The 14,158-nt window shown below is 46.1% G+C and overlaps 2 protein-coding genes across 9 annotated transcripts in view; one reads left to right on the top strand and one right to left on the bottom strand.

Moving 5' to 3' along the window:
- PPP2R2B (protein phosphatase 2 regulatory subunit Bbeta) overlaps positions 1-2,179 on the top strand; it is a 66,313-nt gene extending 64,134 nt beyond the window's left edge. For both annotated transcript variants that reach the window (XM_027902341.1, XM_027902349.1), the window contains one exon: positions 183-2,179. In XM_027902341.1, the coding sequence (XP_027758142.1) occupies positions 183-462 (280 nt within the window). In that variant the 3' untranslated portion in view covers positions 463-2,179. The remainder of the gene's footprint in view (positions 1-182) is intronic.
- Positions 2,180-3,570: 1,391 nt separating this feature from the next.
- TCERG1 (transcription elongation regulator 1) overlaps positions 3,571-14,158 on the bottom strand; it is a 29,619-nt gene continuing 19,031 nt past the window's right edge. For all 7 annotated transcript variants that reach the window (XM_027902279.1, XM_027902287.1, XM_027902309.1 and 4 more), the window contains 7 exons: positions 12,398-12,548; positions 7,950-8,114; positions 7,050-7,232; positions 6,398-6,577; positions 5,497-5,580; positions 5,151-5,251; positions 3,571-4,773 (listed from right to left, as the gene is read on the bottom strand). In XM_027902279.1, coding sequence (XP_027758080.1) covers positions 4,572-4,773; positions 5,151-5,251; positions 5,497-5,580; positions 6,398-6,577; positions 7,050-7,232; positions 7,950-8,114; positions 12,398-12,548 — 1,066 coding nt within the window. In that variant the 3' untranslated portion in view covers positions 3,571-4,571. The remainder of the gene's footprint in view (positions 4,774-5,150; positions 5,252-5,496; positions 5,581-6,397; positions 6,578-7,049; positions 7,233-7,949; positions 8,115-12,397; positions 12,549-14,158) is intronic.

Here is a 14,158-nt window from a genome sequence, read left to right as displayed (position 1 = left end):
GCAGGGCTGGCAGATTTTTTTGTCTGAGCCATCAGAACGAGCTGACGAGGCACGGCTGGGCCTGAGCCAAATTCCAGCTCTTACCAAATCTCATTAAGCCTCTGAATGTTCAGTCTGCCTCTTGGTCACCAGCAGTTTTCCTCTGAAAAGGTGTGAAAATAATCTGTCCTTCCCCCTCACAGTGTCATCATGACCGGCTCCTACAACAACTTCTTCCGCATGTTCGACCGCAACACCAAGCGTGACGTGACGCTGGAGGCGTCGCGGGAGAACAGCAAACCCCGCGCCATCCTCAAGCCCCGCAAGGTCTGCGTGGGTGGCAAGCGCAGGAAAGACGAGATCAGCGTGGACAGTCTGGACTTTAGCAAAAAGATCCTGCACACAGCTTGGCACCCCTCCGAGAACATCATTGCTGTGGCAGCCACGAACAACCTGTACATATTCCAGGACAAGGTTAACTAGGAGGACCAGGTGTTCTTTAGGAGTCTCATGTACTGATAACAGTAAACACATGGTTTCAACTGTTTCTTTTCTTTCTTTCTTTTTTTTTTTCCTTTCCTTTCCTTCCTGTTCTTTGTTCAGTTCCTGCTCTGCAGATCGCGGTTACGCAGAGGAGCACTGGGGCACCCCGGCCCAGGGCCACGGGGGGCACCCCACAAGACACCAGATTTGCATAGGGAGAGCTGAGACGTGGTTGGGAGTGTCAGGCCCAGCTATCCCATGTCCCCAGGCAGTGGTGGGGTGGCAGTGACTCTCCACCGATGGCCAAGGGGGTGATGCAGGGGGGGGCTGTTGGCTGGGGAGGAGGGTGTGGGCCTAACACACCGTGACCCCTGGGCAGCTCTGGTGACAGTGGTCCCACTCCAATTGTTTTAAACTTGATCCCAGAAATATTCCACCTGTTGTGTTGAAGATTGGAACGCCGCCTCCCTTCGCCATTTTCCACATTTGTCTTTTTATTACAATTACTTTGTGTTTTAACAACAGAGACAGCAAAACCAAACGTAAAATGGAAAAGTTGTTTTGCGATGGATGAGCTTAAGGGGGGGGATGTGCTGCACCCTCAGATGTGTCTGCTCCAGCCAGGCTGCCCCCTCACCCCCAGACCCCTCCTGAGGATTTGGCTTTGTAGATACTGTGGTGCCTTCTTTGGTATATGAAATACCTTTATAAACAATGCTTCCGACCTGCATTGATCGCAAACCAAACCGACCCTGGGCTCTGCTGCAGTTCTGGGCTTTGCTTTGGTCATTTTCCTCATTCTGTTGTGAGCTCTTGCATGTCATGACTGACTCTCTCTCTTTCCTTCTCTCTCTCTCTCTTTTTTAATTAATTTATTTATTTATTCAATTTTTTTAAAGATAAAGTATAAGTTGCTAATTTATGACCTTCTAAAGAAGAATCCAACCGTATATTGCTGTTAGCCCCTGACTGTGTCAGAGAGAGGCTGTCTGCAGTCCTACATTATAATAACAGTGATAATAATAATAAAACCAATAACTCTTTCTCTTTGCATGGCGAGGCTGCCTCTTTCTACTCTACAGATTGGTCAGGTCCCTCTTTTACTTGAGCAACTGTTCAATTAAAAAAAAAAAAAAAAGAACGACTGGATTTTCCATAAACCAGAAAACTGCTCCTGCAGCAAGCAGCAAATGAATAAATGAAGTCAATTACAAAATCCAACACCGTCACTTCGGCAGTGGCTCTGCAGGGGCAACCCTGCTGCCATCCCTCCTGTGGGGGCAGTGGGCACCCCCAGCACCCATCGCCTGGAGGGACTGGGACACGGCTCACCGAGGGCCAGGTGCCTCCCGGACAGCCTCTCTGCGAGGATCCTGGAGTGTCCCGACCAGGGAGATGAACTGCTGCACACCCACGGAGCACACGGACTGTGTGGAAAACCAGGAGCTGGGCGGCCGCAGGGACCCCTCGGAGTGCGGAGCTGCTGGGACGCCCCGGCCCCCCGCACCACCTTCGGAGGAGCCATCCCAAGGCAAAAACAAAGTGCACTGGCTTATGGATTTATTCCAAGGGATGGCTTTCAGGAGTAACATTTTTTTTAAAAACAAAATGATAAAATAAAATAGCCAGAGTAAATGAACCATTTTTTAAGAAAACTCTCATTTTTGGTTCTGTGAGGAGACACTGTGGTGTCAGAAGTAAAGTTGTCCCAAACGTGTCTGTGTGGAGTCGCTGCCTGTTGTGCCTCTTTTGCGGCGGGAACTGTGGCTCTGCAGGGTCCAAGAGTGGCTGCCAGTCCTGTGCTGATGAGGGATGGATGGGGGGTCCCCAAGACCCCAGGGATTCTCTAGGTCCCTCTGAGGGTGTGGGATGTGGGGCCCTGTGGAACATGGGGAGTGGGAGCACCCAGACCTCCCCCACTGCAACAGCACGAACCTCAGTACTCACAGCCCTGCAAGGAGCTGCTGCTCCTCCCTGCGATCGCTGTCCTAATTCTGGGCTGTTCCTGATGATGAATTTAAACAGCAGCCTTTAATTAGCAGTTGCAGGGCACAGACTGTGCTGTCAGGGACATGTTCCTCAGACTCTCGTTTACCTCCACATTAACTACAGGACATTAATCCGTTGAAGCAGCAGAGATTCAGCCCTGGCTCTGCTCTGTGGGGTGCAGCATGTCCTGGGTTGCTGAGCCTGGTTGCTCCACAAGGCAGAAGTGAGTCCAGCTTTTCAAAAATGGAATTTCTTTTCCCTTCTTCAAGCTTGCTTGGATTTCACCTCTGCCCTGCTCTGAGTGCTTGGCCACAGCAGCAGCCCGTGGGCAGGACCAGGCAGGGGAGCTGCTGGGCTGGGCTGGGAAGGAAATGGTGCTAGGAAATTTGTCAGCACTCTTTAAACCCAACCTTCTCTCTGAATGAGGTTCCCCCAGGCTGTCCCTGCCTTTGGGGACACAGGGGATCCTGTCTGAAAGGCTGCCAGGGGATACCAGCTCTGTGGTGTCACACATCACCCACACATCCTCCAGCAGCAGCACCCCCAGCCCGGCCTGTGGGTGTGATTGCTTTATCCCCAGAATAAGCAGATAAATGTTAATGAACATCTGGTCTCCATAAACCAGATCAATTAAAATTAATAGCCATCTTATTCATTTAATGAACAAGTTAACCATGTTCTAAAACAGCCATAAGACACACACGGCTTCCTGCCGGGCCACACCAAGTGAGAGGAAATCCCATTCCCATGTTCCACTGTCAGCAGCACAAATCCCTCCAGGCTGTCCCAATCTTTGTGAAACAACAACCCTTCTCTCTTGATGTTCAGCCTGTGACGTAAGTCCCACCCCTGGCCACCAACACCAACTGCTGACAAAAAATCACTTTCACAGGGAAGAAGGGGCTCCTTCCCCAGCCCTTGGCCAGGGGAAGAGACCCACATCAGACACAGAAGCAGCAGAAGGAAACTTTGGCTCTGCCAGCCCTGCCAGCTCATGTTTAAGCAACAGGTGAAAGAAGTAGAGTTTAATTCTGCTTACCCCCTTTGCCCGCACACTGACCCCACACTGCTCAGTGCCACAGACCCTGCTCTGCCAAACAGCCAAGAATGTAGGCAGTATCACTTCAGTTGTTTGCTTTACTCATAAATTCACAAGTCCAGCAAAATTCAACAGAAATCGGGATTAGGCCTGTACAATCCATATATAAAAAGGGTTGGTTTATTGTAGTTCAAATACATAAACTGAACAATCCCAACATTTTCAAAATTAAACTTTAGAAACACAAGTTTAACATTCAAAACAGGAGTATAGTTTACAAGAATTGCCCAGAGAGGGAATCCACAGTCTAATCCAGAGTATGTAAAGATCACTTTATCGTAAATAAAAATGTGTTTATACAACCGTCCTGGCCTGCTCGGTCACCTCTGGGATGCACCAAGTGTTTCCAGCTTCGAGCAAAAGTTATTAGACAGATCTTCACTTGGGCAGAGCAACCTGACTGCTGCTAATTGATGGCTGGGGGCAGGAACAGAGCAGTCTGTGAACAAACCTGCGTTGGTCTCTGAGTCCCAACTCTCTGCTCAGCTCTAACCCTGGCTTTAATGGATTTAGTTCCATTCCCAAGGGTGGAAGCAGAGAACTGGGACTGGTGTTTCCAGGGCAGGCTGTCAGTGATCAATAATTTAAGCAATCAGAGCATGTCACCTCCTCAGCCAGGGACTGCAGGAACCATGAGGCAGCTTGTGGCACACACGTAGGACACGCTCAAACCACGACGTGATCACCCTTGGGACTCACATGTATGACAGTGCCGAGAGGAAAGCCCCATGTACCAGACATCCACACCTCACACACCCCACCCCAAGACCCGCAGTCACCAAACAGCCCCACACCTTGGGATTTGTCAGTCATGCCCCAATTAACTCATAAATACCTTTAAACGTGGGGCTTTGTTGTTGTTTCCCTCCCCAGAGACCATTTTATGTTCACAAAAGCTGCTCCTGCCTCTGCTCCTCAGATGTTTGAATATATTCACGGCAATGGATGTGTGTAACCTGACAGATGGCTCATGCAAGCATTTGGATTTAACAGACACCCTTGGATTAGGAGCATTCCGTAACTATTTCGTGGTTCTCCGCGTGGGCTCGGAGGCGGTGGGGGGCGGGGGCGGCCCGCGCCGGTCCAGGTCATCCACGTAGGACACGATGAGCTTGCGCCGCTCCTCCGGCACACAGTCCAGCACCAGGTACCGCTTGTCGTTCTGCAGGATCTTCTCCACGTCCTTCAGGTGCTGATCGGACTCCTGGATCAGCTTTTTGGATCTGAAAGCAAGCGAGAGAATTACCACTGGAGTGCAGCCCGGGAAACCGGGATCCCCCTGCCTGGGCTCAGGGAAGCAGCCCCACCATAAGGAAGCACAGGGAGTCAATGGAAAGGCCAGGCAGGGAAGGGTGCAAGGACCTGGCCTTTTTCTGAGCTAGAAAGTCGCCACATTAGGTTGGGACTAGGCAGGTAGGAGTGCTCTGGGCACAGGAGACAAAGGCTCATTGCCTACACTTGTGCCGCGTTAATTAAGGGCCATGAAAGACTCAAGTAACTTAGACATCAACTTCTTTATCAAATTACACATCATTTTGCTGCTTTTTATACGGCAAAGCACAAAAAAAGCTGAGTCCTGCGCTGGCATCACACTCCCCACCTGTAGGTGATGAATTTGGTCTCTTTGAGCAGCGTCCGGAAGTCAGCTTTGGCAGTGATGTATTTGTCTCGGATGTATTCCTCAAACTCCCTTTGCTTTTTCTGGAACATAAAAGAAAATCAAATCACTGAATGCAGCTCCAGTACTTCCTGCAACTGAACACCAGCAATAATTACATGTTAATGACACTTTTCCCTATCTTTTAAATTTTTCATTTTCCACAAATTGTATGTAACTACTAACACCTGCATTCACACGGAGCACAGCCCAGTGCAGCAGCCACCAGCTCACTTCTCCGTACCCTGCACCACCCTGGAAGTCAGCAAGAACACCACAAACCACTTACCCTGTCACTCGAAGAGAATTTAATGCACCTTGGATCTTCTTTAATGATTTTTTTCACTTCCTTCCATGTTGACGTTAAAGTTATCTTTCAAAAGAAGCAAAAATAGTTAAATTAAAAGAAAATTAGATTCTAAGGATACAGAATGCAAACACTGCTACAGCTGAAGCCTTTAAGTATCTCCCAAGTCCACTGAGAAAGTTGCTGCTGTATTTAAGTGTTGGGGTTTGCTTATTCATAACTATTACACTGGTATTTTTAACTAGTTGATTGTATATACTGCCTTTCCTTTTGTATTTTGAGATGGCATTTTCATGTCAAGGTCCTCCAAATATCATTTACTTCTAAAACTCTAAACTAAATTAACTAATGCATTAAAAATTAGGTAAAAACTTCCAGGTTAAATGAAAGCTGCCTGAAGTTGGCACAGAACTAAAAGAAAGCAAACCTCGCCAAACCCCCAGTGCACAAAATCAGGGATGGATTCCACAGCATGAGCAGGTAAAAATTCATGTTTGGCAGCACAAGAGAAAGCAGGACATCAAAACAGATGAACTGAGTGAGACTATACTGATGGTCACTAAAGCAAACACCCTGGATATCTGAAAGAGCCAGAAGTCAGACAATAAAGAGTACCAAATAACTCAGTGCTGAAGAAATGAAAAGATGAAAAGATCACTGAGATTAGAAATTTATATGAAAATGAACTGTATGTCCAAAATGGCACTCCAGATAAACAGGAATGGAAACATAATGCACAGATTTTGTTATGAATGAGAAAAGAGAGTGGTGAAACAAAGGGGCCCTGGAAATAAAACCAGTCAGACTGTGGGACAGAAAAACACAAAAAGAGAAACCCCAATGGGCTGCAAAGATTTTCAGCTTGAACATCAACAGCTCTTACCGCTGAAGTTTCATCCAGAAGTTGCCTGAAGTGTTCCCTCTTCTTTTTGGTAAGTGCCTCGATGTGTTCGTTGAAGAGCTTCTCTTTCTCCTCTCTCTCGAGCAGGGACCCCGACTCCCAGCGGTGATCTTTGCGCAGGGTCCTCCTGGTGTCAGACCAGGACACGTCTGAAGAGCGCACCTGAGCCAGAGATGATTCGCTTTTAAACCAGTTTTTCTGAAGTTCATTGATAATTCTTACATCCTCGTTTTTTTATTATTTGTTTGAAGTTAAGGTTAAAATGAAAGATAACCCCTCCAGCTTTTAAGAGGAGACTGCAGCAGGCGTCCCACGAACACTGAGCTGGCAGTGGCAGAAGGAATCTCTCTGCATCGGTTTGAAGCAAACAGAGACACCCCACTGACCTGGCTGAGCAATCTCAAAACCAGAAAATTCCAGCATTCTCTCCTCTGTGCATAACACCCTGTGTTCACCAGAGTGCTTGGAAAAGCAGTCTTGAAGATTATTATTTCCAGAGACAACAGGAGCTCTGCCTAAAACCTCAGTGGGATTTCACTTCTGTATAAGCTGAGCTCCAAATGCCAAAAGGCTTTTACAGGGACCACCAACCCAAGCCTGCCCTGACCAGCCGAGGGGCCTGTCCGTGCCTCACCATGTCTGACAGCAGCGCTTTGAAGTTCTGTATGGCCTCTTCCCGCTTGTGCTGCTCCCGCTCCCGATCGATCTCCTTGGTCTGCTCCGAGCGCGCTTTCTGCACCTCCCGCTCTCGCTCCCGCAGGCTCGCCTCGATCCGCGCCTGGCGCTCCAGCTCCTTCTCCTTCTCAGAATCTAAGTTCTGAAATGCAGGAACAAACTTTTCCCTCAGTAAAAGCAACACAACACCTTTCATTAGACAGGCAAGTGAACTAAAGGGTTATCAAACTGAAGGCAGCTTGGAACAAAATACTTCAAAGGGATTTGGGATCCATGGATTACAAAATTTTGCTTCAAGAGCTGTGCTGAAGCATTACAGGGTTTACACGTGAGAGAGGCAAGTTTGGTCACAGAACTATTCCCAGAAGCACGTTGTGTTCAGCAACAAACTCAGAATAAGGGGGGACAGGGTGATCACTGTTGGCCCAGTTTTACATACTCAACCATTACTTGTCTGGAAGAGAAAGGCAGGAATACTGCATTAAGAGAGAAGACACAGTGAAAGATCCATGTATGAACACATCCCTGAAGGAAGCTAAGCTCATAGGGAAAATTACAGCGAAGGAAACCCTGCCTATCCTAGGAAGTAATCGACAGTAGTTTCTGAAGTTTCTGTCTGTAGTTTCTGAAGTTTTACAGCCAATTTTACAACCAGTGGCTTCACAGGAGTCTCTGAGGGATAAATTCTCCCAGATATCATGTGTATGCATGCACACACACCCCACCGGGGACAGAACTTATAAGTTCCAGGCTGCCATGCTGGGGTACCAGCACAGTAACTCTGTATTGAATTCTGTTCAGCAAGGATCAGTCTGCCCTCAGCACACCCCCAGCCACACTGCCCGTGTTCCCTGCTGACCTTGGCTATTTTCTCGATGTACTGCTTGAACAGGTCCTCCCTCTGTGAGGAGCTGTCCACCGCCTTGTACCGTGGGTCAGTCTCCACTTTGTCCTTCACTTTGCTCCAGCGAGACTGACTGTCCAGGTGGTGGTTTGCCAGCAGCTCAAAGAAGTCCATTTTGATCTGTTGTACAGACAGAAACAAAGACAACACTTGAGAAAGACACTTTGACATCCCACCGTTTGCTCTTATGAAAAAAGGAGTTGACTTACCTCCATCAGAGGGAGCATATTAACATTACATACCATTGCAATTTAGAGAAATCACTAAAACCCTGAATTTAGCCATAACTGCAGCCCAAATTCACTGTCCCTTGGGACAATTTTGCCAAAGCAGATACGTTTACATGATCTGCTACACCTTTGATGAACTCTATTCTTTAAAGAACAACCCACCAATAGAGTTATTATTTTACTCCAATTTAAGCTTGGTTTTGAGTTTTTATATATATATAAAATTAACAAGTTACTGAAGCTGCATAATAGCATTTTGCACATCAGTACTCCAGAAGCCATAAAGCTTGCAACAGGGCTCTAGAGAAATCAAGTATTTATGGATTTATCTTCCAGGTGTACAATGAACAGAGGTGAATGCTCGGATCTGCCGACAAAGAGCAATGTCTTAAGATGGATCTAACCAGTAAAGAATTACCCACACTAAAATTAAGTAAAATACATAATTAAGTAAATAGTATTTAGGATGGACATGCACATCTATATAAAAGTTTAAGGAAACATTTTAATCCACTTTGTCAATTGGAAATGGCATGCCAGCACTCTGTCCACAACAATAGCCATTGCAAGGGCTGGCAGAGGATCAGTCATGGCAGGTTTTATTTCAACACAACCAGCAACATATTTTCATCCCAACTCCCAGAACCAGCAGTTGTGAGAGCAACTACTGTGCCTTTATTAGATATCTCGGTTCCTGGGGCAGATGATCTCCCTGTCCCTGCTGCACTTTATATCCTTGGTCACCACTGTATCCCTGGCAGGCTGGTTTGGCACTTCAGCCTCCCCCTGCCCGGAGCAGAGGCGAGAGGCTGGGTCACCTCACTCGCCAGGGGCCAGGGAATGCTCAAGGGCCCTGCAGGCAGGGAGAAGGGTTCTGCCTCCACAGTTCCCCACACCCTGCCGGAATGCAAACTAAAGCCGGCTTTATGGCACAGGAATTAAAAACCCCAGATCTGGGAGGACTGGCCACAGGTTATTTGCTCCTTATCTCCCCTCCTCATCCCTTAAAAAACGGAAACCAGCAGAAGCAGTTTAGCTGCAGAACACTGAGGTTCCTCAGGGAGGGGAGCAGATGGACAGAGCAGGCTCCGGCTTGCCAGAGACCTGGCACATCCCCATCCCCTAAAATGTGTTCAGCTACAGAACGCAGAAACGGAAGGAGGATCAGCACCGACAGTCTGCAGCCTTGCACACCAATAATTTTAGTTCTTTACAATATTAACATATAAACATATAAGGCTCTATAGGCTCTTTCTTTACTATCCCAAAGGAGACTAAGACAGTAAAGCAGAGATCAGAGAAAAGCCCGTTAGTGCCAGTGGGACGTAGTGCTACAGCTACAGCACTATTGCTTTATCTTACAGGAGCTCAACAAAATGCTAAGCAAACTGTTTATTCATTGTAAAATTAAGAATGTTGTTTCAAAACATCTTAAAACATGCATGCAGTATTGAAATATGAAGCTTTCTAAGCCATGGCATTTGAAATATTAGTTAGAAACCAAACAGTTCCCAGCTGTTACCACAGAAGTCTCTAAGGTAAGGGTGTCTCCAAGCTCCTGCACAAATCACCTGCGCATGGATGTATTCCACAGGATGACTGCACACCTGCCACACTGCTGGGAGCACTGTGGCACAAGCAGCCACACAAACCATGACCTGAGGCCACCACCAGAGGCTGCAGGAAGGTGCTCCCGTGGGAGCCACCAACAGCAAACCCTCAGTCTCCAGGGATCTCCTGCCCAGCAGTGTGGCTGCCAGTGGCACCCCTCATTCCCTCAGGAGCTCCTCCCTGGTTGTGCAGCTGCCAGCAGGACCAGCTGTGGCCTCTCCAGCCCCTGACTGGACAGGAATCAAGAGGGCACAGTGAATTCCATCCCCTAAAAAAAACCAAGGGCAGGCACTTCAGGCCTCAGTGCTCTAAAGCACAGCTTACACTTCACTCAGGTGCCCTGTGCACAGCACAGGTGTTGCCACATCATTTCTAATTTTAGAAAAAAGAAGGTGAAAATGTCTCAAAAAATTGAGCCTAAAACATCTCACCAAGGAATGACCTTTTCAGATCCCAGCCCTGGATGGTGTGTTCCATGTGCCTGCACACAGGGACTCGCTCGACCAAGTCGAGTATCACACAGAGCTCTGGACACGGGGTGGGTGACAGGGGACACAGCCACCAGCACGGGGCTGCAGGGCATCTGCAGCTCAACATTCCAGCAAGTCTGTAAAGTGGGAGGTCAGGCTCATCTGCTGCCACAGCTTGTCCCTGGGACACGGAACAAGACCATGTCCTGGGACAGCATAGGATCAGCTTGGTCACCGTAATCTGCCCACAATCCCTTCCCTGATACCCCAAACTTCCCCATATTCCTTCTCTCTGTCATCCAAGAAGTGCTGGCATCAGATTTACTCACTCAAAGAAGGCACAGGAATAAAACCAGGCATTGGAAAAGCTGGCTGCTGCATCCCATCCTGTAAGCCATAACTCCATGAGGCAAAAATCAAACATTAGGTAATCTAAAACCCTTACATTAAAGATTTCTGTGAAGTTGATCCTCCCTAAATAAAGATTTTGGACTTTTACAACAGACTGAGAAAGCTTCAGGTTAAACGCCTTAAATTTTCTTTTATGTCTTAAGCACTTTCAAAATCAAAGGAAAATAAGGCTGAAAACATTTCAGGTGTATTTAGAAGTCTCTTTTTTTTTTTTTTTTTTTTTTTTTGGCAGTTAACACATTGCAGGTACAACTCTCATCACTTCACAAGGAAAAAAACTAAAAAAATGTAAAGTACCGGAACTGCGGGAGGCTAAAGTCACCACACAGAGATACCAATGCTTTCCTCACTAGGGAATCCCATAATATTTGCGTGTCAGTGATTGACAGCTGTCAGACTGAACTGATTGACAGGCCGCACAGCACATAACTGTAAAGTCTATCCACTTGTTATAAAACAGAATACATAAAATGGTTACAAAAGGCTTTTGGAGAAAAAAAAAACATTATTCAAAGCAAACAAATACAATCTCTCTTCTTTAGACTTTTCAACTTTAGAACAATCATGCAACAACAATCAAGCTAATATTTATTCTTTTAAGTCTTCAACTAAACTATTAAGCTGCAAAAATGCTTTAAAATTCCATATTCACAATCAAAATGCAGTATGTAAAATCTAGTTTTGAACTACATCAGTTCCCCTCTGAAAGCACAATCATTTATTGAAGACAGCAGCAATGAGGCAACATTTGCGAAAATTGAGTACAGAACAAAATTAGGTCAGAGCATCCAGATTTTAAAAATATGCAAAGCTTTCTGAAGAATGAAATTGTCCCAAAATTTGTACCCCAGCACTTCTCTCTCCCAAAAGCATTCCAGGTAGGGAAACCTGCAATAACTTCGTACTACAAAATAAACATTGCAGACTTCCAAATATCCAAAATGATTGGCCTTCAGAGGTGACCTCCACTCACACACACACAGGGACGTGGCAGTAAGTGGCCCCAGGTTTTGGTGACCCCATTTGATGTCCTCTCTCCAGGGGGAAGAGCTGCTCCCCACCAGCAGCAGTGCAGGCACGTGACACTGGGAGTTCAGTAATCTGTGATAGCTGACCTTTAAATCTAATAAGCAGCAGTTTACACATAAGATCTATTTACTAAAAAAGTCCCTAAGTGTCTGTTTTGAGATGGAAAGGAAAGATATGGGAACTGTTTGAAATTTAACTGCAGTACCCTCAGGGAATTTCAAGTCCTGCCTGCCTCCACTGAGGGAGCACAAAGGTAATGGCAAGCTCTGGGGTTATAACCAAACAGGACATGACTCCTTTTCCTTTTCATGCTTCAGGATAATAGAACTTGATAAAGAAAATAAAATCAAGCATTACTCAGGTTAAGAAAATAATATTATTTGCTCAGGTAAATGAAAAAAAGTGTCATTATTTAAGCAAACTCAGCTTCACAAATAAACACAAATCAATTCTAGATACTCTAAAAGATCAGTAAAACTGCAAACTTGAAATAGTTCAGAAAGACCAGGGGGACACCCCTGAAGTGTCTGCCTGTAACACCTCAAGGAAAGCGCAGGACCGTGTCTCAGGGAAGGCTCAGGGAAGCCAAGCACTGGCTCTGTCCCATCTCATTCACACCACTCACACTGCTGGAACTCAAGAGTCCCCTTACCTTCTCTCCTCTGGTCTTCGAGTCTTCCTTCTCCTTCTTTCTTGCCGCTGTGATAAACTCATTAAACAAGGCCTCTCGATCTTTCATCTTTTCAATTGCCTTGAATCTCGAGTCTTTAGCATGCTTGGCTGCAAATTCACTAAAAGTAGTTCTGCAACAAAATGGCAAGTGAACTCATTTGGCAGAGCTGTCTGGGCTGGGAGGCAGGTTCAGCAGGGAAGTACTTCCTCTGCTGCAATACATGCCAGAGCACAACTTAAAAATCCCCAAAAGGCAAATCCTATGGTCTCACTACAGAGCTGCTTGACCAATAAACTCTATAAAAGGAGCCAGCACTCACATGAGAGGTGCTGTCAGAGACTTACAGGGGTGGGTTGGTTTGTTCAGATAGAGCCACCTGCAGAACGGGCAGGTGCGGAGAGAGACTACAGTGCAACCAAGGAGAAGAAATGAAAAAAAACTCAGTTGTCTACAAAACTCTTCTTTTCTGTGGGTTAGCAGTTCAGCCACCAACCAGTCTGTCCAGGTATTTCATAGCTGTGAAACCAAAAACCTCAGGTGCATTCACTTGCAGCCAAACCATGCTAAGAGTTCACCAGGAAAACCAGTCTTTGGCAGGAGTCCCCACAGAATACTGGCTGTACCAATTCTTCCCCCTTCAATGCAGAGCCTGAGCTTAAACCACACAGAGCTGAAACCCCTTCAAACACTATGGCAGAGGCAACAATACTGGGCTTTTGACCCATCATCCCACAGCATTTCCCTGACCGTTCTCTCACCTCCAGGGCCAGATTCCAATCTGTGCAGTAGGTACAGTACTGCCACTTACCTCGGAAAAAAATCACTACTGTGCTTTTTCCAAGCTCTGATGCAAATCTGGCCCCAAGAATACGTGAGACACTTATAATCATAGGAATGTTTTCATCACAGCATGGAAATAATTAGACTTGGAAAATCCAGCCTACTGTTGCTGTAGGGTAAATTGAAACAAGAAGAGAATTTGGTAGCTTATTCAAAAGGATTAGAAAGTGAATGTACAGCTAGATTGAAGAACAAGAGCTGCTCAAGTGAAGTGGAACACAAACTCTTGAGCATGTTGGACTGAGATAGATGATAAAAACCAGTCTGGCACTCACAGAAGTACAGCAATATCTTTAGACAAACACTGAAACCAGAAGACAAAGGATAAGATTAAACAAGACAGTATTTCAGCTGGAACTCTCTTTCCCACCCCAGCCCATAACCAGGTAAAGAATCAGTCCCAACATGACATATTGGAGATATGGTGGAAGCTGAGGATACTAAAGCCAACAGAACTGTTTCTTAAAGCATTTCCATGCCTCCATTATTCCAGCCTGCTACTGAGTTATTAGTCAGATCTGAAGCAATTTAAAAGTTAACACCGTCACTGGATTTCCAAAATGAGTCACTGGAAAAATCTGAGCTGAAGTGAAAGAAATGAGCTGTTATTTCACTGGAAAAGAATTAATGCCAGATGAGCCAAGAGATGCTGAAAGAGGACGCTTTGGAGCTCATCTGGTGACATAAGCACATATCTCATGACCTCTACGTGAGGAAGCTGTGAAATAAACAATCCTAGAAACAAAATCTTGACTGTACTTTCACTGTCATCCCCTTGCTCTTATCACTGCAGTGGGTCTGAATCTGAGGAGTGTGTAATCATTGCTGCATTAAAGCAACCAGAACATTCTATCATATTATCATTATCATTATCATTAACATAGAAACATCCCTTTATCC

This window comes from Empidonax traillii, unplaced genomic scaffold (assembly GCF_003031625.1).
Source record: "Empidonax traillii isolate 1590-97213 ecotype Southwest subspecies unplaced genomic scaffold, ASM303162v1 scaffold22:size5013007, whole genome shotgun sequence".
NCBI classification, from domain to species: domain Eukaryota; kingdom Metazoa; phylum Chordata; class Aves; order Passeriformes; family Tyrannidae; genus Empidonax; species Empidonax traillii.
The sequence above is the reverse complement of the archived record's forward strand: the minus strand, read 5'-3'. Positions and strand labels throughout refer to the sequence as shown.